Source organism: Guillardia theta (genome assembly GCF_000315625.1).
Source record: "Guillardia theta CCMP2712 unplaced genomic scaffold GUITHscaffold_227, whole genome shotgun sequence".
Classification (NCBI taxonomy): Eukaryota; class Cryptophyceae; order Pyrenomonadales; family Geminigeraceae; genus Guillardia; species Guillardia theta.
Window position 1 is genome coordinate 3,273 of NW_005434449.1, and position 23,503 is coordinate 26,775.

Consider the following 23,503-nt stretch of genomic DNA (forward strand, 5'->3'; position numbering starts at 1 on the left):
GTCGCAGGAGGAGGAGGTTGGAAGCAGCAGCAGCAGCAGCAGCAGCAGCAGCAGCAGCAGCAGCAGCAGCAGCAGCATCAGCTACCAACCCAAGTAGGAGTAGGAGGAGGAGGGCATCTTGCTTTGGGAGCACTTGTAATGCCACAGGAGCCGTCGGCCTGGGGGAAGTTGGTGCATGCTCAAGCAAGGCTGCAGCAGCAGCGGGAGGAGGTTGAAGGAGAGATTCAACGGCAACAGCTGCAGCTGCAGAGCAGCGGGTTCGACAGGGAGCAGTGGATGGAAAAACTAAGGATGCATCGAGAACAGCTGCAGCAGATGATGGGAAAGAGACCATTGGATCAAGGTTCTCAAGTTCACCTCGACCAGGAACCAAGAGATCAGCTAGGGCAGTACAAGAACCGTCGCCCTCGTCATAAACGTCGTCAACAGGGGCAGGGGCAGCAGGGGCAGGGGCAGGGGCAGGGGCAGGGGCAGCACTTTCCCGCTCGTCGCTTCCAGCAGCAGCAGGGCGGAGTGGAGGGGGCGGGTAACGGGAGGAAGCAGAACGGGAAGAAGAGACGGGTGGGCGATCTACATGGAGCTGAGCAGCAGCAGAAGTTCGTGCGAGGATCCCCCAAGAAACTCCAAGGGAGTCCGGGCGGAGTCGGGCTAGACGAGGAGGACAAGGCAGGAGCTTCCAAGTTGCAGGGACGGGAACTGAACCCACTGGAGGGAGGGAAGGAGAAAGCGGAGGATGAGGAAAGACAGGACAGGGACAGGGTGCAAGAGGTACAGGTTCAGCCGCACGATCAGCACGGGGGCGGTGAAATGTCAGGTCAACATAGTAGGGAAGAAACAGATCAGGGGCAACGGAAAGTTCCTGTTGTCATGCCGTACACGGCAGGGAAGGAGCCGCAGGAGGATGTGCAGAAGCAGAGAGAGCTAGCACAAGCAGGACAGCAGGAACAGCAGGAACTAGAAACGCAGCAGCAGGGGCAGCAGCAGCAGCAGAAGGAGCGACATGAGCAACAACTGCAGGATACGCAGAGGAAGGAGTCGGAGCAGTCACAACGGGAGGAGGAGCAACGACCACAGCAGCACCAGCAGGAGGAGGAGCAGGACACGCAGCAGCAAGGGCAAGAGAGCTTGTTCCAGCAGCAGCACGAGAAGGAGCAGCAAGAGCAGCAGCAGCAGCCGACGAAACACCAGCAGCAGGGAATACAACGGGAGGGGGATATGGCGGAGCAACCACAACCGCAGCAGCAGCAGGGGCAGCAACAGCAGCAGCAACAGCAGCAGCAACAGCAGGAGGAGGAGGAGGAGGCGCAACAGCAGCAGGGGCAGCAGCAGCAGCAGCAGCAGCAGGGACAGGAGGGACAGAAACTGGGTTGCGAACAATCAAAACATAACGAGTCAGAGGAATCAGAGAGAGTTTCAAGTGAGAATGCATCAGCCCCTCGTGAGAGCAACGAGCATCGGCCTAGAGGGATGGGGTCGAAGGTGGAGGAGGAGCAGGAGGATAACAATCTCTCTCGAGATCAGGAACAAGGAGGACAGGAGGAGCTGGGGCAAGAGGAAGGGAAACGAGAGGAAGTGAACGAGAAGAGGACAGCGAAGGAGGAAGAGGCGCAGGCAGTAGGAAAGGAGGGGCCCTTGCATCCCAGCCTGCATGCTGTACAGCCACCGCAGCCCCCCGTCCTCCCCTCTGCCTTGGTCAGCTTCGGAGGTGCCGCCCTGCGCGCGGAGGAGAAGGAGAAGAGGCTGAGGGCGTTGAAGAGACTGCGAGACGAGAACGAGGAGGAGCATGTGCGACTTCTGGTGTGACGGAGGACGAGGAGAGTGAGAATCGACTGACGATCATGGCAGGGGGAAGCAGCACGACTGAGCAAGTTGTTGGAGGAGAAGGAGGAAGTAAGGATAGAGGAGTTGCGAGGATGACGGGGGATTGGGTGCGGGGTGGGGGGGGGGCTGTTACGAGGACGAGGAGCAGGAGGAACATGAACAGGGGCAGGGCAGGGGCAGGAGCACGGGGCTGGACTGGGGCTGATCTCTCACTTTACTCGCAGTCTCTCCGGGTCCTTCAAGATGTGCTCAGCCGAGCTCAGCGACGGCAGGAGGAGAGCCGGGGGAGGCGCCGCGTCCTCATGACTGCATCTTCTCTCCGCTGAGCCACTCGGCCACCACCGTCTCCGGGCTGAGAGGAGAAGAGCAGCGTCAAGAGAGAAAGGGAGGGGGAGGGCGAGAGGAGAAGGGGGTGGGGGGAGCAGGGAGCAGGAAGAGAGGGTGGGGAGAAGGAGGGGGAGGGGAGGGGAGAGGAGGAGGAGGGGGGGGAGGAGAGAGGGCAAGGGTGAGAATGATAGAGAAGAAGAGGGTCAGGAGGAGGGGGAGGAGAGGAAGAGGAGGGAGATCTACCTCTGTGCATAACGGAGGATAAAAGGATGCTGAAGCAGTTGCTCGCACGTCCCTCTACTTTGCTCCTGCCGGCCATTCAGAACCAACGACAACTCTTTCCTCTCCCTCTCCCTCCTCCTTCCCCCTTGTCTCCCCTCCTCCCGCCTTGCTCCCCTCCTCTTTCCCCCTCCGGCTCTCATCCCTCCCCTTCCTCCTCCTCCTCCTCTTCGATAACTTCGAGTCCACTTACCTGTTTGTGCAAGCAAATGGCCACGAACTCGTTGAACTCAGCGGAGTACTCAGGTCCTGAGGAGCAATCAGGACGTAGCTTGTGGGGTTGAGAAGGGAGGGGCTGGGGCTGGGGCTGGGGCTGGGGCTGGGGCTGGGGCAGGGGCAGGGGCAGGGGCAGGAGGGCAACCAGGAGAAGGAGGGTTCTGGTTGAGGATGGTGAGGACAAGGTCGAAGTATCTGTAAGGGCGTGAGAGGATAGAAGAGGTTCAGGAGCAGCAGACTTCATGTCCGGTCGAACGTTGTAGGGATATCTGGTAACGCCTTTCAGTAATCTTCCTCCTCCCCTCCCCTACCCTCATCCATTGACTTCATTCCCGCCTCTCCCTCCACATCGTTCTCTCCCCTCACCCTCCTCTCCCGTCCCTCTCCCGTCCGCTTCCTCTCTCTTCTTCACTTCCTCCAGCTCTTCCTCGACTTACTTTCCGAGAACGCACTCAGTCGCTATCAGGCCAACGGCCCACACGTCAGCAGGGAAGGAGTAGCGCTTGCCCTGCAGGAGGAGGAGGAGGAGGAGGAGGAGAAAGAGCAAGACATGTCAGACTACCAGCCTCCCCCTCTTCTCAGTACCTGCATCCTCTCTGGGGACATGTAGATGGCGGTTCCTGTAAACGTCTCCGCCTGTACTGGATTATCCACCCACACTGCTCCACCCTCTCCCCATCCTCCTCCACAACCACTTGCTGCCCTTCCTCCCCCTCCCTCGTCCTTCCGTCCACCTCAGCCTCCGTCAGACTTCCACCTTCCTCTCTCAACCTTCCTTCCCTTAGCTCCTCCTCTCTGTCTCGGCTGCTCAGCCTCACCTGCGCCATAGTATTGTCCATGGCTCGCGAAATCCCAAAGTCCGCGAGCTGGCGGCAGCGACTTACAAGAGAAGGAGGAAAGGGGAGCAAGAACCTTGACGACACCAGAGGAGTGGAGGAGGACGTTGCCAGGCTTCAAGTCACGATGAATGTTGTGTCTCTCCTGCCAGTCACATCACGACAAGATGGCGAAGAAAAGGAAAAGGAGGAGCAGCAGGAGCATCAGGAGGAGAACGAGCAGCAGGACTAGGAGGAGAAGGTGAGAGGCACGGGGGGGGGGGGGGGAAGGGAGGAGGAACCTTGTGGAGGAAGTGAAGGCCTTGCAAGATCTGACGGGTGATGATCGAAACAACTTCCTCTGTCGGCTGCAGGACTCGAGGTTGAGCAGGAGGTTTGGAGCGAGGGAAGGGCGTTACCTTGGGGCAGCGCTTCAAAGCTGCATCAAGACTGCAACTTCACGTTATCGCCTGTCCCACACGCACGAGCGAGCACCTTCCCGCGTCCATCAATTCCATCGCTATGTACCTGCCCAGCACTGTCAGCTCCTTGTGCCTCATCCCAAGACCTGCTCGTCCTACATCACTGGGTCGCTCCAAAACGCGTCGTAGAACTCAACAAGATTGGGGCAGACCCCCCTGAGCCAACCACGTCACGAGAATCGAAGCTCGTGGCATCAAGCCACCTGCTCTGAGCGCCTAACAAAGTCTTCAGCTCGGTTATCATCTGTTCGCATTTCCCTTTGTCGTTGACGTTGATGGCTGAGGAGCAGGTCAGAATGCAAGAGCTGGAGCACAACACGAGTGGAACCTTTCAAAGCAATCTGTCGTTGAGTGGGGAGATGCAACGCTCGTCGGACCTGCTGCCTGTCACAAGACATGCGGAGGAGGGTAGAAACAGCATACAGTGCCAGAAGCTCCTTCTCCGAGCGCCTTATCATCGAGCTACGAGTAGCTCAGTTCCACCTCATCCTCATTCTCCTCTACTCATCGTCCCCCTCCCGTCCTCCTCCCCCTCCCGCCCTCCTCTCCTCAGAACCTGGAGGTCGCTCATCTGTAGCGTGGAGATTGGACCTGACTAACAGTCAGACTCGCTACATGACTTCGCAGCAGACGCACCAGACCCGGCTGGGGTCTGTTGGATCCCAGTGGACTTGACTCTGCAGAGAGGTCAAGCTAGGGAAAGAGGAAGGAGCAGGGGGGGGAAGAGAGGGAAAGGGGGAACGAGCAGGCGAGGGAAAGGGGAACGAGCAGGAACGCACTTAAAGTCATCGAGGTTGAACGTTCCGCTTGCTGTGATATCGAAGGTGTTCGACCTCGCCCCACCACCCAAGATGCCCTTCAAGCAGCAGCTTGTCAGTCCACCAGTCGTCCACCCCTCCCTTACTCCCATCGCCTGAAATTGCCCTCCTCTCTTCCGCGCGGAACATACCTCACAGCCTGCTTCCGATCCAACTGCGAGACCGACCGTAGGCTTCTTCGGCATGTTGATCCCTAGGAAGCGTCAGATTACAGAAAGGCATGAAGGAAAGTTGCAACAAAGACTCCTGCTTGCAGCACCTTCCCAAGCCTGTTGCCCTTCTACTCCCTCCCTCCCTCCCTCCCTCCCTCCCTTCACATTCCTACTCCTCCATATCTTCTGTTTCCTTCATCTGACCGCTTCATCCAATCACCCTCTGTCTGATGTATTCATGACCCCTTCGATCCTCGCATCTCCTCGACTCCTTACGTCTCCTCCCCACTCTCCCTTGCGATCATTTTCTTGGTCTCTGTTCTTCCCCCTCTGTTCTCTGCTCCTCTCCTCCTTCCTTCCTCCTACTCTCTCTGTTCTCCATCACATCTCACTCTCAGCATCTCCTCCGCCCCTTGCCCTTCCCCGGCCTTCTCCCTCCCCTCCCTTCCTCGTCCCTCCTGACGCTCCGCCGACGCTCTACATAGCGATTAGCCCTCAACTCTTTATCGTAAGCCAAATATCTCTTAATTTAGACAATTTGTATGTAATTAACATGAATATCTTTTAAAATACACGATAATTCGGCTAATTGGCAGTATATTGAAATAGCTGACAGCCTCCAGGCTCTAATAATCAAGATCGATTCCATATTAACTGATATATGTCTAATTAATATAATTACCTGTTAACACTGGTTTGTTATACTACAAATATCCAACATCCGGCCGGGCATCGCTAAAGACTCAGTGACTCTGACCGGCGCCCGGGCCGGCCCGGCTAGAGTCCAACGAAAAGCTTGATAAACAACAAATTTACTTCAAGTTAGAGTTGACCAAATTGAGCGCAATTCATGATTCACCGGGCTGAGCTTCCGAAGTTCGTCCAATGATGAGCCACTACTGTGACATCATCCTCAGTAGTGAACTTCTCACGTCGTGCAGCCTCAGGCTGGCGGCCGCCGCCCGGGCGCCCGGCCCGGCCCGGGCCGCCGGGGCCGGCGCTGCCGGAGCGCCGCGCCGAACCGTTGGAAGTTTGTCTGTTGGCGGCGCGGGCCCGATGAACTTGCCTACTTTGAGCTCCTAGCAAGCGGTCACACCCCACCCCCTAAAAGGGGTCAAGATATCGGTAATATCAGGGGGTACTCTGCACCCCCTCACGTCCCCCTGACCCTGGTTTGACTCACTTCCCCTAGTAAATACTACCCTACCCCTGGGTACTATCGTATCCACTTCCAGTACCCCATCGTTCGTAAGGGAGGTACACCCCGCTATGACCAGGTATGATTTCCTAAGACCGGCCTAGCGATGAGCCTTCTTCCTTCACCCCTACCTACCCCCGCCCTGTAGTGTACACCCCCCTATAGTTTACTACCCACCAATATCCATATCACTACCCTACCTTTGGTCACTTATTGGAGCCTACATCCCCCGGCCGAGATTTCCATGAGAAAATGGGAGCAGGGAGTGACGGGGGGCATTGGAGGGAGAGAATGGACGGATGTGCAAGATGAGAGGGAGGAGAGAAGGCTAGAGATGTAGACAGACCTTGAGAGACGAGGTTAGCATGTTATCAGGTAGACACTGAACAGTTTCATTGCGAAACTACATGCAGAGGTACTATCTAGGACAAGACATCTGCGAGGGATAATAAGTGGTGTAGAGATTATATCGTGACAAGACCTTACCTGGACAGATAACGTGAAAAAGCTGACTGAACAAAAAGATAGGAAGAGAGAAGGTGGAGTGTAATAGAAAGGGTGGGAAGGTTCTTGTGAAGGTAAATCAAGATGAAGGTCGGAATTATGTTGATTAGTAGACCTTTCGAGATCAAGGCATCAACACCGAGGGACAGAGGGTGCAGAGGATTAGGGGAAAATTTCAGCTTTGGGACATTCTGAAGCGAGCTGGGGAAGGTATCTTTGTTGGTGTCCTCCTTTCAATCCCTTGAAAGTCCTTCTAGGAACTGATTCTTTCGATGTCAGAAAAAGGCCTGCCCTCCCTCCCTCCCTCTTTCTGTTGGGATCAAGATACTCCGAAATCACCGGATGTAAACGGGAGAGCTTTCTTTTGACCTTCCTGCCCCCATCGTTTCCTTGAGCCCCTCCTCCACGTACCTTCTCCTCCGATAAAGCAAGCGTTGCTGCAAGCGGCAGAAGTAGCAACCGAGTGAGAATGTCAGACACCTTGGGCTCTCCCGAGAGGAGATCGATCGCCTTGGGAGAGCATGCGAGTACCAGGACGTCGACTGAACTGCGGCGGTTGCAGCCGAAGGCCTCGTTTGATAGGAGGGCTCGTCCTTTTCTCCGCAGCGTCTCCATCGTTCGACCTGCTCCAGAAACCTCGGGCCCACCAGAGGCAACGGAACCTGATGTCCAGCGATCGAGGTTGAAGAGGACCAGGTAGAGAGAGTATTCAGGAGGGGGCGGAGGAGGTGGTGATGTTAGAGGCGGCGGAGGAGGAGAAGGTGGTGGTGGAGGAGAAGGAGGAGGAGGAGAAGGTGGTAGAGGCGGAGGCGGAGGAGTGACGGGTTTGCAGTGCCATAGCGCCCTCTGTCATCAGGGACCTGGCGAAACGCGTGCAGAATTCGTCCCTGGCGAGTTTCGAGACGGTCTTGACCAAGGCGAGTAACAGGGGATCGGACGTTGTGATGCTGACTTGGCATCGGTCAACAGGAAGGCAGGCTGCCGTCCTCTCCGCCCGGACCTCGTCCCTACACTCAGCGCACCAACACTATCCCTCCTCTGTACCTCAACGATGCTGAGGGATTTGACGACCAGAAGGTCAGAGAGGAGGAGGAGGGGGCAGGAGCGGAGGGAGGGGGTAATGGAGTGGTGGTGGGCGGGATAACTTTCCCTGCTCCTCGTGGTCGTGCGAGCGACTCTGACGGGGAGGCGCAGGATGCGGAGAAGAAGAAAATCTCGTGCTGGTCGGCAGTGATGGACGCGGCGGTGCCGCTGCATCCCAACTCGATGCCTCGGATGCTGTGGGACCTCTGGATGTTCTTCATCACTTCCTTCGCGCTCGTCACCGACCCGCTGGGGCTGGGTCTGCTTCCTGACTCTGTTCCCTTCTTCGACGCCACTGACCGGCTGATCACTGCGGTGTTCATGATGGATATCGTGCTCAACTTCCTGACCGGCTACATCAACAAGAAGGAGCGATGCGTCATCATGTCCTGGCATGACGTGGCTGTGCGGTACTTGACGACGTGGCTGGGGGTTGATATCATCTCCTCGCTGCCTCCTGAGGCGTTCACGAGCAACAAAGTGTCGGAGACGTCGATGATCAAGGCGATGAGGATAACCAAGATCCTCACGTTCTTCAAGATCTCCAGGCTGGCGAGGGTGGTGGAGGTGATCAACCTCAACCTCGACCTCCAGCTCTCCCACTTCACCTGGAAGATCGGAGGATGGACCGCGTGCTGCATCCTCTGCCTTCACTGGACGACATGCCTGACCTGCTGGACTTGGAAGCTCTCGGACTCCAGCTATCGGATCATCGACGTCGGCAATTCCACACAGTACGGAGGCAGCGAGCTCTGCCTCTCGTGGGTGGAATGTAGCGCCAGGTGCAGCTGATCCCTCCCATGGACTGCTCCTGCTCCTGCTCCTGCTCCTGCTCCTGCTCCTGCTCCTGCTCCTGCTCCTGCTCCTGCTCCTGCTCCTGCTCCTGCTCCTGCTCCTGCTCCTGCTCTTCCTCTCCTGCTCCCTCCCCCCTTCTTTTCCTCTATACCCTGTCTTGTTGCCCTTGCTCCCGCTGCTTCTCCTCCTCCACTTCCCGCCCTCCGTCCCCTCATCCCTTCCTCTTTCCCCTCACTTCCTACTTCTCCTCTTACTCCTCTCCCTCCTCCTCCCCTCTTCCCTCTCTCCTCGTTTTCCAGCTCCTCCTTCTCTCCTTGGGTCAGTCCGTTACCTCTCAGTCCTGGCATCCCTATCCTCTCCCTCCCTGACAGGCTTCGGCAGGTTCTACCTGCGCGGGTTGAGGACTGCAGTCGCGTTCATGTGCGGACATGGGCAAGTGGTGGGAGATTCGGAGCCGGAGGACCTCTTGGCTGTCATCTGCACGCTGTTTGGCTCGGTGCTGTACACCTCGTTCATAGCGATCTGCATGTCGCTGATGCTGGAGATGGACGAGGAAAGGATGGGCTTCCTCAAGCAGGTCGAGCGTCTCAACAACTTCATGAGCAGGAACAAGATCCCCGCGCCCGTGCGCAAGCGCGTCAGGGAGTACATGGACTTCTTCTGGATGTCCAACGGCATCTGCTCTACTGACGACGCGGTGCTCGAGGTTCTGTCGCGCGGGCTGCAGCGAGAGCTCAAGTCGCACAACCTCTTTGCAATGCTGAGAAGCATCCCCGCGCTTGAGGGCTGCCGCGACGGCATCCTCTACTCGCTCATCAAGGAGCTGCGGTACGAACACTTCCTCGCCCACGACGTCGTGCGGGCGGTTGGGGAGGTCTCGCAGGAGTTCTTCCTGGTGTTTGCCGGGGTCGTCGACGTGCTGGACAGCAAGGGGAAAGAGCTCGCGAGCAACCTGGGGCCAGGCTCCTGCTTCGGGGGGAAGTTCGCCAAGTTCGAGGGGATCCGAGAGAGAAAGTTCGACCGATGTCAGCTAGTGGCCAAGACAGACGGGAAGCTCTACACGCTAGAGGATCAGGTCCTATCCTCCCTCATCCCCGCACTTGCCAAGAGGAAGGGGAAGAAGAGGAGGAAGAGCAGCTCGGTCCTCATAAACGGGCACAACAACCATGAGCCTCCTAGCAACGGGGCAGCCGCCAGGTCCGCCTCCTCTTGCTCCTCCTGCGCTGATCAGAACCTCGACTGCCCGAGCGCGGTGACGGAGGACGTGAAGGTTGAAGTGAGGGGGAACGGAGTGATGGGGGTCATACCCGAGAGGTCAAGACCGTATCCTCACAACATGGTTGCGTTTCACCGCAAGATCGTTTCCAAGTATGTTCACAACCCATAGGAGGGGAGGGAGAGAGGGAAGACTTACAGAAGAATTCTCGTCGATGAAGAAAGTTGAGAGAAGAGTCTTAGAAATTGAACATTCCTCCATAATGATCTGCAGTTTCTCTAAATTTACCGGGCGCTGTATGAAAAGCTCCCTGTAATCCCTCTTATCCTCCCTTTCTCATCCTCTCCTCTTCTCTTTCCCCTTCATCTCTTTCCCTCGCTTCCCCTTTCTCCCCTCGCATCCTGTCCTGTCCTGTCCTGTCCTGTCCTGTCCTGTCCTGTCCTGTCCTGTCCGGTCCGGTCCGGTCCGGTCCTTTTCCCACAGCGCTCGGACCTTAGACTGGTCGTGGAGGGAGATAGCATGCGACATGTCGGAGAAGTTCGTCCGCTTGACCTCGACCATCGCCTCCTCCAATCCCCGCACTCCAGACCCCGGAGCATCAGGGCCGCAGTCCATCGCCGCTGCCCTGCAGGACCAGGTGAGTTGAGGAGCAGGAGCAGGAGCAGGAGTACGGGGGCGGGGGGTAGGTCGAGAAGGAGGAGGAGGAGGAGGAGGAGGAGGAGGAGGAGGAGGAGGAGGAGGAGGAGGAGGTGGTGGTGGTGGTGGTGTGGTGGTGGAGGAGGAGGAAGGGATTCGCTCACGAGACGAGGCAGCCCAAGAGGATGCAAGAGGCTCGATTGTCTGCGAGCAGCGCATCCTTGCACCGCAAGCGCCTGTGCTCCCATATGACAGGCCCACCGTCCTCCCCGATGGCTTCTTGGAACTGGAGGAGGGGTCAGAGGAAGCAGCAGCGAGGAGGGAGCAGCAGTACCTGAGCCTCCAGGTCGATCTTGTCCTCCGTCACCGTGAAGATCTCCTCGAACCTCGGATGCAGAAGCTTCCCAGCTTGCATGACATGCTTCTCTGCCTGATCCGAAGAGATCATACGGGAAGAAGAGCTGAGGAACAGAGACAGAGAGGAGTAGAGGAGCATGGGGAGGGAAGGAGGAGAAGCAGGAGGAGGCGAGGAGGAGCTGGGGATGGTCAAGAAACCTCTTGGTATTCTCTCGTCGAGTTGTCAAGGATGCCCCAGACATCAGCGTCGAGCGATCGCAGGTCCTCCTGCGCGGGGTGAGGTGCGCAAGGTCCAGCAGACGCCCGCCAGCACCTCCAGCTTGGGGTCCCACAGACGAGGATGCTGAGCCTCGTCTCCAGCTGCGGTCAACTCATCGGCCTGGCAGGAGGGTGAGGGGAGGGGGGCGTGTCAGGACCTGCACCTGCTGCAAGTGCGACGAGAACTTCCTGTTGGCCTCGCTCAGCTCCCTGAACCTCCCGGCAAACTCTGAGCCCTCCAGGTGGCCTATCCCCCCGATCTCGCTCGAGTTCAGCAGGAGCACCGCGTCTGAGGTGGCAGCTACAGCATGCAGGCCCCCCCCGCGGATGACGCATCCGTTCACTTGCCACCTTCCCTGCACGATGAGGGTCGCGAAAGGCTCGTCCTGCACCCCCCCTTTGCCTGCGACGAGGACTGCGAGTCAGGAGGAGCAAGCACGAGTGTCTCCTTCTCCTCACCTTCATACGCCTCCCCGTCGCGTTCTGTGCCATCGCAACGGACTCGAATCGGCCGCTCGTTCGCCTGCCCAGCAGGACCGCCATCCACAAGAGCGGGCGAGGAGAGTCCAGCCCGAGGACCGTCAGGTTCTTGAAGTTCAAGCTGGAGTGAACGAGGAGGCGCGAGACGTTGTGCGTTCCTGCTTCGATCCCCACAGTCCCGTTGCTTCGTACCTCCACTCTCAGTCAGTCCCCAGCTACGCTCACAGCTCCAGCAGCTCTCCCACCTGGAGCAGCGCTTGTTGAAGAGACGCGATCTGCGACGGCACACGCACCAAGCTGGGATGCAGTTGGCCATGCTCCTCGAGGTACAAGCGCTCAAGGGCTGACGAAATGGAGGCATCGGAGACGTTGCTCAAGTCAGGAGACTCGGTGGTGAGCCATCGCTCTAGGGTGCGTTGAAACTGCATGTAATTCTCCTTGGGCACATGCAAGACAGCTTCAAAGAACCTCTGAACATCCTCCGGTTCGAGATGAGAGGTGTTCTTGTCCGGCTGGTCTACCATGCCATAATAAATCACACTCTGAGCAAACTTGGCGTTGTCAACATCGTCGGAAAGATACCACTCTCGACATCTCTGTACGATCATGTCCTTGATTTTCTGTTTCTGTTGAGGAGTTGCACGCGTTCTCAGGAATTGCTTAAAATCCATGTTTAGATCAAGTTCGGAGAGGTGATCGCAGTTTTCCTCCCCTTCTTCCATCAGTTCATCTTCCATCCCTCCTCGCAGCCTCATCATCAACTTCCTTCCTCCTCCTCCTCCTCCTCCTCCTCCTCTGCCTGCTGGAAGCTGCCATACTTTACCTCCTTCCCGTCCACGAAGTCCGTGACCTTGAATCAGGGCGGTCACAATCACGATAGCCCAGCACACTCTCATTTCCTCCCACTGGTCGGGACCTTCACGATTTTATGGTCTTGAATCAAATTGTTTGTCGAATCCTGCAAATTGTCTCAGTCCGTCTCAACGCTAGGATAATGATAGATAGCGATTCTACGACGAAGATCTCTACCCCCCCTCCTCTTCATGTTCGATCACCCAACTCCTCATTGAACCTCTCAACGTTTCTTTTATTATTGCCCACGTATTTATACATTAATACATGATGGTTCTTGTTATCTTCTACCACCATTATCGTCCTCATCATCGTCATCGTCATCGTCATCGTCATTATTATCATCGTCGTCTCCAGCATTTCCATCATTATCGTCTTCATCGTCGCCATTACTACCGTCTTCATCATCTCATTCTATATATTCATCCCCATCAATTATTCTATCTCCATCAATTATTCTATTTTTCTATCAATTATTCTATCTCATCTCATCATTATCATCTTATTCTATACATCTCATCTCATCATTATCATCTTATTCTATACATCTCATCTCATCATTATCATCTTATTCTATACATCTCATCTCATCATTATCATCTTATTCTATACATCTCATCTCATCATCGTCTCATTCAATACATCTTATCCCGCTTTTCTCGTCTTGCTTGTGGTGCCCTATCTTCAGGGATTTTTCTATGTTTTACACCATTTCGCCTTTTTTTTTCACACGGTCAAGTTGCCGGCCGGGCCGCACTGCGGCACGGGCGGCAGCGCCCGGGGCCGCACACCGTGGCACCGTGGCACGCCCGGGGAAGCCGCCGGCGCACCGTGGCACGCCCAGGAGTTCCGACCGAGACTCGGATGATCCGATCAACATTTAGTGAAAGATCCGATGATCAGTACGAGGAGAATCAGGAGAGTCGAGGAGGCTTGACCCTGACACTGTCGCACAGGCCAAAGCTTGAAGGACAATTCCCCCGCGCCACTGACTCGGGGATGATGCGGCAGCGATGTCGCTGTGGCCGCCGCCGAAGGAACTTCGGAGACGGCGCATACCGGAATGCATCCGCGATGATAGCAGCCGCAAGGACAGGGAGGCCAGGCTTGAGCTGTGACAAAAGATCCCGGAGTCCTGGACCGGATCATGCATCCGGCGGCGTTTCAAGTTTCAATTTTGCAAGTCGGATCACCTGAGACGTACTGCGAAGGTCTTTGGCGGGACGTGCTGAGCCGCGATGATATGCATTACGATGCCCTCGGACCTTCCGCTGTGCTGCCGGTGACCGAGCGAGGCCCAGTCCGGTGTCAAAAACATGTGACATGCTGAAGTCCAGGATTAACCCATGCCATCCGCCTCCAGTAGCCTGCCGCTGACGGTTCCGGAAGCTCAAAGTCCCCTCATGGCCAGTGCAAAATGCGCTGCGGCGGCGGCCGCGCTGCCCAGCCGACTACGGACTATACTACGGCGGTAGTACTGTGACGGTACTACTAGTAGTTAGTAGCCTTTTACTCAAAGTTGAGTACTACTGAGCCGCCTAGTCGGTACGGCGTAGCACCGCCGCCGGGTCACAGTCGGATCAGTAACGGCGGAATCAACGGTCCGAGTTAGTTTCTGGCAGATAACCGGTGTGTGAAACTGTAAAAATGAGGGTGGGGTAGTGAAAGCTGTCAAACTCGCGAAGCTATCAGCCGGTAGAGTCTGTGAGAAAGGGTGGGGTAGTTTTTTACTCCAAACAGGGGGTAGGGTATAATTTGGTAGGAGCTAGCAGGAATAGAAGGGTCTGAAGCATCTCGGAAGTTTTAAATCACAGATGGGGTGTTCATTTCGATTTTGCTAGTGTGGGGTGGGTATTCTCTCTAATTTAATCAGTATCATTTATTTTTACTTAATATATTTTGTAGTAATTAAGAAAAACTTTACAGGGGTAAGGGGTGGAAATTTTGTCCCAGTAACAATCGAGATGAAAGATTACCGCGAGTTGGCCATGAATGCAACAGGGGGTGGAAAAGGCTAGCAACATGGGGTGGAGGGTTCAAGAGTCAGGAAAGGAGTGGGGTGGGTGGTTGCCTGGAAGCGGCGGGCAGCATGTCGGGTCTGCCAGGGAGGGGGGGAGGGGGGAAGGGAGGAAGGAGGAGGAGGAGAGAGACTGAGAGCGTCTCGATGTGAAGCTGTCATAGACCTTGATTGACTGCAAGGGTTGAAATGCAGAAATGTGCCGGCAAAGTCAAGAGGACCGGGAGCTTGCCTATCATCCCCCCTGCACAGCGATGATTTGAGTAGGTTGCGGACAGTGAGGAAAGGAGGATGAGACCAAGTCAGAGGATATGTAAAGACGGTTTAAGAGAGGGCATTGGAGAGGTATTCGATGGCAATCACTGTAGATCTGCTGCCTCTGTTGGGGTGGAAAGTCACGGTGCATGTTAAATGTGACAAAGCAGTGGTCAGGTCAAAGTTGTGAAATTTTTTGTTATCCCAGCAATCCCGCTTGTGGTTGAGAGCTTGGATGAGCTAGACTTCTTCTCACATTACGGTGCATGGTCAGGTAGCTTGATGGGGAAGATGTTATACGATAGAGGATGATCTTTGACACCGCTACAGAGCCCTTTCCCTGAATGTCAGGATGCACTGGAAAGTGGATGCATTTCTTTCTCTTCGCCTTCTATTTCATTCTCCTTGAAAACATCATCATAGATTCATGTGCTAGAACGTATCCCGTGTATCATTTCAATCACGAAGAAATGGAAAACTCTGTTCTCTGCACCTCGATTGATGCACCTCGATTGATCGATTTTCTCCCTCAGGATAATTACTTGGGGCTTTGCAGAGAGAACCGCTCTGCAAATCGCGTCGCTGAGGAGTGATATTCTATGGCCTGAGACAATACAATCTAACTTCTGGTTGTGAATTGAAAGTCTGATACTGCTGAATCGCAATCAAGGACCAACAGCCACGAAGCTTCAAAAACAATGAGTGAAGATCTAGAGGCGATGAACGAGCCGATCTCTAGCAATTCAGATGACGAGTCATCTCAGTGATCGAATCTGCTGCCCTAACTCAAGCTGACTTGCTTGCAGGAATATGGAATCGTCGAGTATGTACGTGGGACCCATTCCCAAGCCACGAGCTCCCAAGTCTAGTCACTACCGAGGAGTCAGCAAGACAGTTCGAGGTGATTGAAACTGGCATGGGGCTGAGCTCGTCTTTACAGCCTTGGCTTGATAGGGAAGTGGCAAGCTCGTCTCTGTGTGAACTCTACACAAAGAAATCTAGGATGCTCATTCAAAACGCCCGAAGATGCTGCTCGTGTGTGGGATGCCGCTGCAATCTTGCATTTCGGAACGGGTATCAACCCACAGATGTTGAACTTTCCTGATGAGTAATGCTGCTCTTATTGTTGTAAAGTTGCAATCTCGACTGATATCTGCCATAGGTATAAACCGAATAATCATGAACACTATCAGAACTTCTTGATATCAGCGGGAGCACTCACTTGCGGGATCCGTTGGCAATCGGCTAAGGTTTTCTCAATGTATGAACAGTACTAGAACTGAAACAAGAGCAGGATCTCAATGAAAAGGATGGAATGCCTCGTGACGCTACACTGGAAGCAGCTTCATCACATCCAGTGAACGGTGAGACTATCCGCTCGTCGTCGGGATTGTTTGCTAAGTTTACACTTGGTAGTTTCTTACACAGCAGTTCCTGTCGTACAAGCGTACCCTTCCCAGGCAGTCTACATCTACCCGATGGGATCATATTCTTGTGCTCAGTCTGTCGACTATGATCTTAGGCCGTCCGAGGTGCAGGTGTACTTGATCGACGCTCCTGCTTTACCTCTGATCTTTGTTCACGTGTCGTGCAGTCAAACGAAGGACCTTCACCAGAACCAATCGAAAAACCTAACAAGAGTCATAAAACCAATTCACAGCCAACGTCCACCAAGATTTCAAGGCTGCAGCCAGGAGAAAATTTGGAAGCTGTCAACGAACAGGAGTTCTGCCCTGAAGGTAAGAGAGATATTCACTGCTGTACTGCCCTCACATCATCTATCTAGAGACACACATATTGCCAACCTTAAGAGGGGCGTTGGTCGATCCTGGTTTTGTTCCAATTTGCGAAGACGACTACGATGGAAGTGGGATGTTGGGATGGAACGAGTTCCAAAGAGCTTTTCGAGGTGAATCTTGGCTCGACGATCTTGAATTAGTTTCAAGGGTGACCATCTGATAGGTCAAGGTGTCCCCATGTCAAACTTGCAGCAGATGTATCGCTCGTATAAGAGAGGAGCCGAGGCTCCCATCAAGGAACATTATCCCGACGTTGACCTGAGAAGAGCAGAAGAAGAAGCTGCTCATATGAGGTCTTGCGACTCACCATGTGCTCGTCCGTCCTAATTGCATGCAGGTCGATGATGGCGAATGGACTTTCACAGTTCCTCGACACTCTCGACGAGTATGGGCTGAAAGATGAGATGTGATCTTATCCTGTAAAGTTGCGAATCCCATGACTGAGGTGACCAGTTTGGCCAACGAAGAATTGTTACGAGGAAACTTCATTGCTACAAATTGGAATGACTTCCAGAAACTGTGATCCAATCTTGCCTCTGTTTCCGATGAAAATGACTTCAATGGTGTATAGGTTTAGAGGAAGGGGAAGGCCGATGAATGAATTGCAAGAATTGTACAAAAAGTACAAGAGCTACGTCTTGAGAGAAGATTCATCGCCTGTCCAAAAACAGATAGAAACACAGAACGAAAAGAGTTTCACAAACAAAATTTCGAGAGAGAATGATCCGGCTGGAGTCGAGAGAGGATCTGTTGTTGAAATCATTAACAAAGTACCAAACAATCAGATCCAAGAATCCAGATTGGAAACTTTAAGCGAAGCACCTGCAAACACCCATTTGTCAGCCATTGAGAATGCAAGGGAAGAAGCAGAGAATGGGTAATTCAAATTTGCGCATTGCGACTGAATGTTGTTACGAGTTGATAATCTTGCTCAGGCTGCAAGCAACTACATTTCAAGACAACACCCTACAAGTTCATCACGGAGACAAGCACAAAAAGAAGCACTTCATTGAGATCGGGGCAGATCATGGGTTATGCTCCATCTGCAACGGAGAGACAGAATCCGACCTGTGGGTGGAATGCGATGAGTGTAAAGCCTGGCAACATCAGTTGTGCTGCGGGTAGACACCATTTGCCTGCCTGTGGTCCTTTGCTCACTTGAATTCCTTAGATACTTGTCAGAGTTAGACATTCTTGAGCAGCATTTCTGCGACGAATGTCTGGAAAAGAAGAACTCTGGGCAAGGAAATCCTTCCCAAGGGGGTGCAGATGCACAAACTCAAGAAGACTTGGACGATGAGGGAGATGTATCAGATGACGCCGGAAAGGGAGTGGATCGATGGCTGGTTTACAGCTCTCAATCAGGGCTTTTCACTACTCATTACACAAGTGTCAAGTACAAGTGCGAAGAATTTGAAAAGAAACTCGACGGATACGAATGGCGTCAAGGAAGAAGAGTGATTGATGTCGACCTTGCAGTAGCAGGTGAAAAGTGTCAGGCGTTGCTGTTCCAGGTCGAGAAAGAGAGTGGAATGTGAGTTGGAAAGTTGATTTCACCTTTAAGGCCCTCGTTCAAGAAACTATGTTGATCGGAAGGCTGCGTCTGCTGGTGAGCTCTGAAGGAGGTCCAAGTGCCGTAACCATCTGAAACTGCGGTAGGTGCGAGAGAATCTCGTCCTTGGAGGTTTGATTCAGATGCAAACGACATTCTGCATCTACAAGATTATGAGGAGGCGTCGAGACAGCCTTGAACCCTCGAGAGAATTTGAGCCCTCGACTTTAAAAGTTCCTATCTGGCCGTCGCAGGACTTCCGATACGTCCGAGACTTGTTTCTCTCTCCGAGAGATCGACTGCTCGTCACCATAGGGCATGTTGTGCCCAGCGAGCTAGTTGACCGAAAGAAGTTGAACGAGTTGTCGTTGCTGTCTGTGAAGCCTCTTGTGCAACTTGTCGCACAGGACGAGATGATGAGAGAGCTGAGGATGAAGATGAAGATGCATCTCCAAGGATTGAAGCGGCCAAGTGCAAAACACGCGGTAGAATTAGCATCATCGTGTGTGCATGAAGGAGAGCAGAAACGAAAAGTTGACGAGGTAAGCGGGGGCTTGGATGAAGGAGAGAATTCTGCCAAGAAACTTCGACATGTCTCAAGAGCAGAAGACGGGAGCTTTATTGGAAAAGTCTCCATCCCCAGCAAGGTGATCCATCTCGTCTCATCGCGTCTCTTGACATTTCCCAGCTTTCTGGGGAGGCAGACGATAAGATTGTTGAGCTGGGACGTTTTGAGAGCGAAGAAGAGGCGGCCGAGGCTTGCAATACTTATCTGTCAAAGTTCCCTCAGCAGCGAGTGAAATCGCTTCTCTTCTCTCCCGTTGGCAGTTCGTGTCTCGACCAGCAGCGTCGCGAGGAGAAAGGCGAAGGAAGGTGAGCAAGAGGGAGGATGGCGTGAGAGATCTTGATGCCTTCCTGCTGCAGGCAATCCGTATCAGCTCCTTCCCAGCTCGGGGGCGATAGGCCCAGCTGCAAGACGGGAGCACAAGGCAGAGTCTCATCAAGTTGTGTCCTCAAGCTGCTCAAGCCCCTCGTTAAGGGATGCCCGACGCTGCTGGTTCAGCTCGACAGCGGACGGCAGGAGGGAGGAAGCGCGTGCCAGACCTCCTTGTGGGAAGAAAAAATGTTCGAGCTCGAGCTAGAGGACGAGGAGAGTGAGCAGGAAAGCAACGAGGAGGAAGAAATTTACTGTAACACCAACACCAGCAGTACCGGGAACGAGCAAGGCACTGCTTCTCGGAGGCCGCTGGAAGATGATTCCTGCGGCGTCAAGGCGACGTCCAGTTCCGACACAAGCAAAGAGGACGAACGAATCGCGCGGGAGCTCGCGCAGCATGTCAGGCAACCACTCGCTGAGCTGCAGCCATCGGCAAGCGAGGAGAAGGCGAGAGCCTCAGGCTATTCCCAGCTGCTCCTGGAGTGCAACAGCTGCCATTCGATATGTGGAGTCGCTAAGGATCAGCTGGGCAAGACGCTGGAGTGTCCAATCTGCAGGCAACGCTTCCGTGCTTGCTCGCCTCGCGCGTGAGCTTGTCCTGGCGGCCTGCAGGCGTTTCATAGTGTTATAACAAGATGTTTACAAGAAGATGTGAGCCGCTGCTGCCGGAGGCTCATCGGGACTGGCGGCTCAACCTCGGGGCATTTCCCTTGGACACGAAGAGAAGAGCTGAACCGCAGCCGATGCAGTAGAGGACTCCACACATCATGATTCCCACGTAGCCTATAAAGGCATAGTGCTCTGATCCTGGCTGATACCCCAGCCATGCTAGCAGAGGTCCAGCTACACAGGGGCCGAACATCGTTCCAAGGAAGGCAGCAACGCCCCACAAGGCGAGATCCTTGGCGCCGTCGGACTCCTGCAAGCAAACGTCACGCCGGATGCTTGTCCAAACAGACGAGACCTGCGAGGGGAGGCACTCAACGGCTAGGGCGTAGTCCACTGAGATGTAGATGCCGTTCCCAGCCCCATAGCAGATGCCAAGCAGGATGACCATGCTGTACGTGTCCACAAAGCAGTAGCCGATGTAAACTAGTGCCATCACCGTCACTGCTGTATAGATGGCTGGCTTTCGTCCAGTTCGATCTGCAAGAGTTCCGGCAACAAGACTGACCAACCCTGACGATCCTTGTGAGACTATGCAGAGGATCGCAGTGCAAGACTTTGCGTTGTCGACAACAATCTGCTCTGTCATGACATCGCGCAAATAGTACAGGATGTAGATTTGCACTGAAACTGCCATGTAGTAGAACATTCGTGAAATGAACACCCAGAAGAAATCTCCGTGCGAAGACGGAGAAATCAAGTAGGCCGAGCGGACTTTCTTCCAGTCGATCTCAGAGCTTGCGCAGTCATGCCTCCTCTCATTGGCCGCGTACCATGTGAGAGGGGTGCAGATCGCGAGGGTTACAGCGTACAGGAAGTAAGCATGCTCCACTGGCAGGAGGAAGCCGATGCAGATCAAGCCAACCACAGCGCCCATGGCTGTGCATCCTCCCATGATACCTGAGCACACGCTCATCTGATCGGCAGGGATCATGTCAGAGACAAGGCCGGTGAAGCCTGTGTAGGCGACGTTGAGGGCGAGGATAGCGATCAAGAGAAGGAACAAGTAGACGAGGCCCCAGCCCATGCTCCTTGCGAGGTACAGGCATCCTACCATGCAGAAGAGAACCCCGTTCCCGGCCAGCACGAAGGGCATGCGCCTGCCCATCGAGTTTGTGCTATGGTCTGATAGATACCCGGCGAAGGGCGAGACCAGCTGCGACACTCCAGCAATGCCGAGCATGACGGCGAGGTAGATGGCGTGCTGCTGGGGGAACATCTTCAGTGCTTCTTCGGGTAAGACAATGACGCCGACAGAAGCGTAGAACAATCCATAGCTGAAGGCGTGAGCATTCAAAGCTAATATTTTCCAGAGACTGACATGCTCCTCCTCCTCTGTTCCACCGGTCATCTTCACTTCATAAATGGGCAATTCCTTACCAGCTGCTTTCCGACGCATCTCCTGAAGCCCGCCTCTGTCCCCCTCCTCATCCTCGAGAGTTCCGTAAGAAGCTCTTGGCCTGAGTTAATGTCAGTGTCTTCATCCCGTTTCACATCTTCGTCATAATCCCTTCTGTGATTCCCGAAACAACGTAGCACTTAGCCCTATTTTCTGTGGTCGCTTCTAAATATATTTTTGTTTCCGTTCTTTCTCATTCCTTGAAGCTTGCTTCTCGTGGTCTACACTTCAGTTCCACTTCTTCTTCTCCATCCCATCTTCCTTTATCTTTCTCTTTCGCTTCGGCATGCTGCATTTCCGCACAGTCGACATTCATCACTCACATTTTGATTTATCTCGCCATCTCGAAATAGCGACGATTGAATGACCCCTACCCCTTCTATTCCACTTCTGGACCCCCAGGTCCCATATACCTTCTGACAAGCTGCACCCTGTCGGACTAGTCGAGTCGGGCCCGGGCCGCTCTCATCAGTTCCGCCGAGCCGGCCGCCGGGCGGGCCGGGCCCCGTACACTGACTGCCACTCCGGCGGCCCGGCGTGTCGGCACGCCTGAGGGCCTTGGTCCAGCCGCGGCGTGTGCCGCCTGGGCGGCCGGTGAGGGCCAGTGTCAAGTTTACTTATCAAGGATCAGCAAGTACAGTAGTGGCATCATGGTACACAATTATTAGTCAGGAGAGGTCGCCTCAGGAAAAGACATAGAAAAATGAAAAGGACAGATAATATGTCACTACCCAATTGGATTGCTGTCTCTTCTATGTATGCGGTTGGTGGTATATGGTGGGTAGTTGAACTTCTTCGAGGGGGTGGGGTAGAGGTTGAACGACTATTTCCGGCGCGACATGTTCGATCAACTTCGCAATCAGTTTGAGGTAAGCGAGGAGAAGGAGGAGGATGGAGATGTGGACAAGCGAGGAGAACGAGGATGATGGGGATGTGGACAAGGAGGGTGGGGACGAGGATGATGGGGATGTGGACAAGGAGGGCAAGGACGAGGACTCTAAAGGAGAACAGAACGAGGAAGGCGAGGGAGATTGGAAGTACGAGAAGGAGGAGGTAGAGGAGTGGAAGCAACCGATTGTTAGACAGACTTGGTTTACATGATGTAGTACAGGAACAAGAAGACTCGTGGTTGATGATAGACGTGCTTTGTGTTTTTAAGAGCATCTGCATGACTTTCGTAACACCATTGATGATAGCAGATGGACTGTCAAGAGGCTCGCGTTCAACCCACAACCATGTTGGATGGATGGACTCAACTACCCAACAAGTATACGTCCCAGCTTCAGAACGAAGGAAAGAATCGCATGAATAGAATGTGAGACTGCTAAACTGTGAACTCATCGATGACGCATCTTCAGGTTGACCATGTTTACCGCCTAAACGACGAATCTATGACCATCTATTTAAAATAAACAACATGCTACTGTACACCCACATTCGGAGGCATGGCTGTCATCTGCTGATTCTTTTGCCTGGTCGTTTCCAGTCTATCACGTTAGAGTTGGTCACTGTTGACTGCCCGGACGCGTGCGATATCGATGCTTCTTCACGTACCGAGCTGCCAAAGCCATCAGAGGCAGGAGGCGACAACTCACCTCGCACCTGACTGATTTAGGAGGCGTGTGAATGCTGAGCTCAGGAGCTTCTTGGCTGCAAGCAGACGCCAGCAACGCCTGCAGGGCCTCAGCGACACAAGAACATGCGACTTCGATGAGTCGACCATCTTGATTGCAGCGAGCGCAGAGGCAGGTTTAGGAGCCTAGATGCCGTCACTGAAGAACAAGTCAACACCCGAGGGTCACCTCGAGCAGCCAAGCTTGACTCGATGAGCCCCTCCGCCGCGCGTGCTGCATCATCACTCACGTTTGGCAGACCGGGGCAAGAGATTACCTTGCTGGCTCCAATGGCCTGAATGGCGCAGCTGAAAGGCGAATCAAGAGCTGATCGAACCAGCTGCTCGCTGTTGCTTTCTGCCAAGTCCAGGATCGAAAACCCTCGTTCATCCATCCACATCTTTGAAAGCCATTACATGAACAGAAAATGCCGTCCTCCTCCTTTCTTCCCTCCTTTCCTGCCTCTCTCGTTCCCTCCCTCCTTCTCTCCTGCTCTCCCTGCCTCTCATTTTGCCTCCCTCCAGTCTCTCTTACCGCCCTTGCTCCTGGTAGCAGACAAACAGCCGCTTTCTGTGTCAACCATATCTGAAGTTGTCAAAAAAGTCAGCAATACCACAAGCATGTCAAACAGATAATGAGAGGGCCACATGTCAACCATGTCCAACAGAACATGAGAGGGGCATATTCTCAAGTCTCCGCACCTGCGAGCTCTTCTCGCTGTGCCGTATGAGAGTGAAGGGGTATCGCTCTTCTATCAACCAACGCCCAAACGTGCTGGGAGCACGCGTAGACGAGTGGCTCCAGAGCGAAGCGAGTTCGTCCTGAGCCTGCCAAGAGGGGAGGGAGCGAAAGAGGTAGAAACGCGTCGTCGTTCTTTCCACTTCATTGACCCCTGTAGGAGAGAAGAAACCGTCTTTCTTCCAGATCGTTCCGTCGGCACTACATGAGCAGATGCCGACGTCCTGAGAGCAGGTCA

General features: G+C 54.2%; 6 protein-coding genes across 6 annotated transcripts in view; 3 read left to right on the forward strand and 3 right to left on the reverse strand.

Annotated features, from left to right (window-relative positions):
- GUITHDRAFT_148618 (hypothetical protein) overlaps positions 1-925 on the forward strand; it is a gene marked incomplete at both ends in the record, with an annotated part of 2,579 nt that extends 1,654 nt beyond the window's left edge. Inside the window, 2 exons of the mRNA XM_005819365.1 lie at positions 148-768; positions 884-925. Of these exons, the coding sequence (XP_005819422.1) occupies positions 148-768; positions 884-925 (663 nt within the window). The remainder of the gene's footprint in view (positions 1-147; positions 769-883) is intronic.
- A 1,093-nt stretch (positions 926-2,018) lies between these two features.
- Positions 2,019-4,953, reverse strand: GUITHDRAFT_156329 (hypothetical protein). The gene is made up of 20 exons (XM_005819366.1): positions 4,890-4,953; positions 4,720-4,796; positions 4,577-4,617; positions 4,497-4,531; positions 4,364-4,402; positions 4,269-4,317; positions 4,144-4,219; positions 4,040-4,096; positions 3,954-3,986; positions 3,878-3,908; positions 3,761-3,826; positions 3,556-3,624; positions 3,462-3,509; positions 3,229-3,279; positions 3,081-3,151; positions 2,883-2,912; positions 2,789-2,838; positions 2,621-2,676; positions 2,392-2,456; positions 2,019-2,173 (listed from the first exon to the last, which is right to left on the reverse strand). The coding sequence occupies exons 1-20, from the start codon at positions 4,941-4,943 to the stop codon at positions 2,122-2,124; spliced, it is 1,050 nt and encodes a 349-aa protein (XP_005819423.1). The 5' UTR covers positions 4,944-4,953; the 3' UTR covers positions 2,019-2,121.
- A 2,910-nt stretch (positions 4,954-7,863) lies between these two features.
- Positions 7,864-8,268, forward strand: GUITHDRAFT_49517 (hypothetical protein; the record flags this gene model as incomplete). The annotated part of the gene is made up of 1 exon (XM_005819367.1): positions 7,864-8,268. A coding segment is annotated over one exon (405 nt), but the record flags the coding sequence as incomplete, so codon positions are not given.
- Positions 8,269-10,042: 1,774 nt separating this feature from the next.
- On the reverse strand, positions 10,043-12,108 carry GUITHDRAFT_121375 (hypothetical protein; the record flags this gene model as incomplete). Its single annotated transcript, XM_005819368.1, has 9 exons — positions 10,043-10,331; positions 10,507-10,628; positions 10,677-10,772; positions 10,898-10,966; positions 11,013-11,078; positions 11,122-11,360; positions 11,417-11,480; positions 11,537-11,621; positions 11,663-12,108. The coding sequence occupies 9 exons, from the start codon at positions 12,106-12,108 to the stop codon at positions 10,043-10,045; spliced, it is 1,476 nt and encodes a 491-aa protein (XP_005819425.1).
- A 3,151-nt stretch (positions 12,109-15,259) lies between these two features.
- GUITHDRAFT_121376 (hypothetical protein) lies at positions 15,260-19,440 on the forward strand (the record flags this gene model as incomplete). Its single annotated transcript, XM_005819369.1, has 17 exons — positions 15,260-15,324; positions 15,368-15,462; positions 15,516-15,635; positions 15,833-15,925; positions 15,978-16,093; positions 16,156-16,300; positions 16,348-16,470; positions 16,524-16,653; positions 16,698-16,766; positions 16,814-16,879; positions 16,932-17,237; positions 17,296-17,481; positions 17,532-17,874; positions 17,925-17,969; positions 18,020-18,559; positions 18,601-18,785; positions 18,837-19,440. The coding sequence occupies 17 exons, from the start codon at positions 15,260-15,262 to the stop codon at positions 19,438-19,440; spliced, it is 3,231 nt and encodes a 1,076-aa protein (XP_005819426.1).
- An 82-nt stretch (positions 19,441-19,522) lies between these two features.
- Positions 19,523-20,698, reverse strand: GUITHDRAFT_82291 (hypothetical protein; the record flags this gene model as incomplete). The annotated part of the gene is made up of 2 exons (XM_005819370.1): positions 19,523-19,765; positions 19,814-20,698. 2 exons carry the CDS (start codon positions 20,696-20,698, stop codon positions 19,523-19,525), a joined length of 1,128 nt encoding a protein of 375 aa, XP_005819427.1.
- Positions 20,699-23,503: the final 2,805 nt, after the last annotated feature.

What these genes read in the sequence shown, in the direction of transcription:
- GUITHDRAFT_156329 (XM_005819366.1), bottom strand. Translation starts at nt 4,943, where the DNA reads ATGCCGAAGAAGCCTACGGTCGGTCTCGCAGTTGGATCGGAAGCAGGC. An exon ending in ACAGACCCCAGCCGGGTCTG is followed by an intron (nt 4,532 to 4,576) that starts GTGCGTCTGCTG and finishes ACTGTTAGTCAG; the next exon opens with GTCCAATCTCCACGCTACAG. An exon ending in GAATTGATGGACGCGGGAAG is followed by an intron (nt 3,909 to 3,953) that starts GTGCTCGCTCGT and finishes GTGAAGTTGCAG; the next exon opens with TCTTGATGCAGCTTTGAAGC.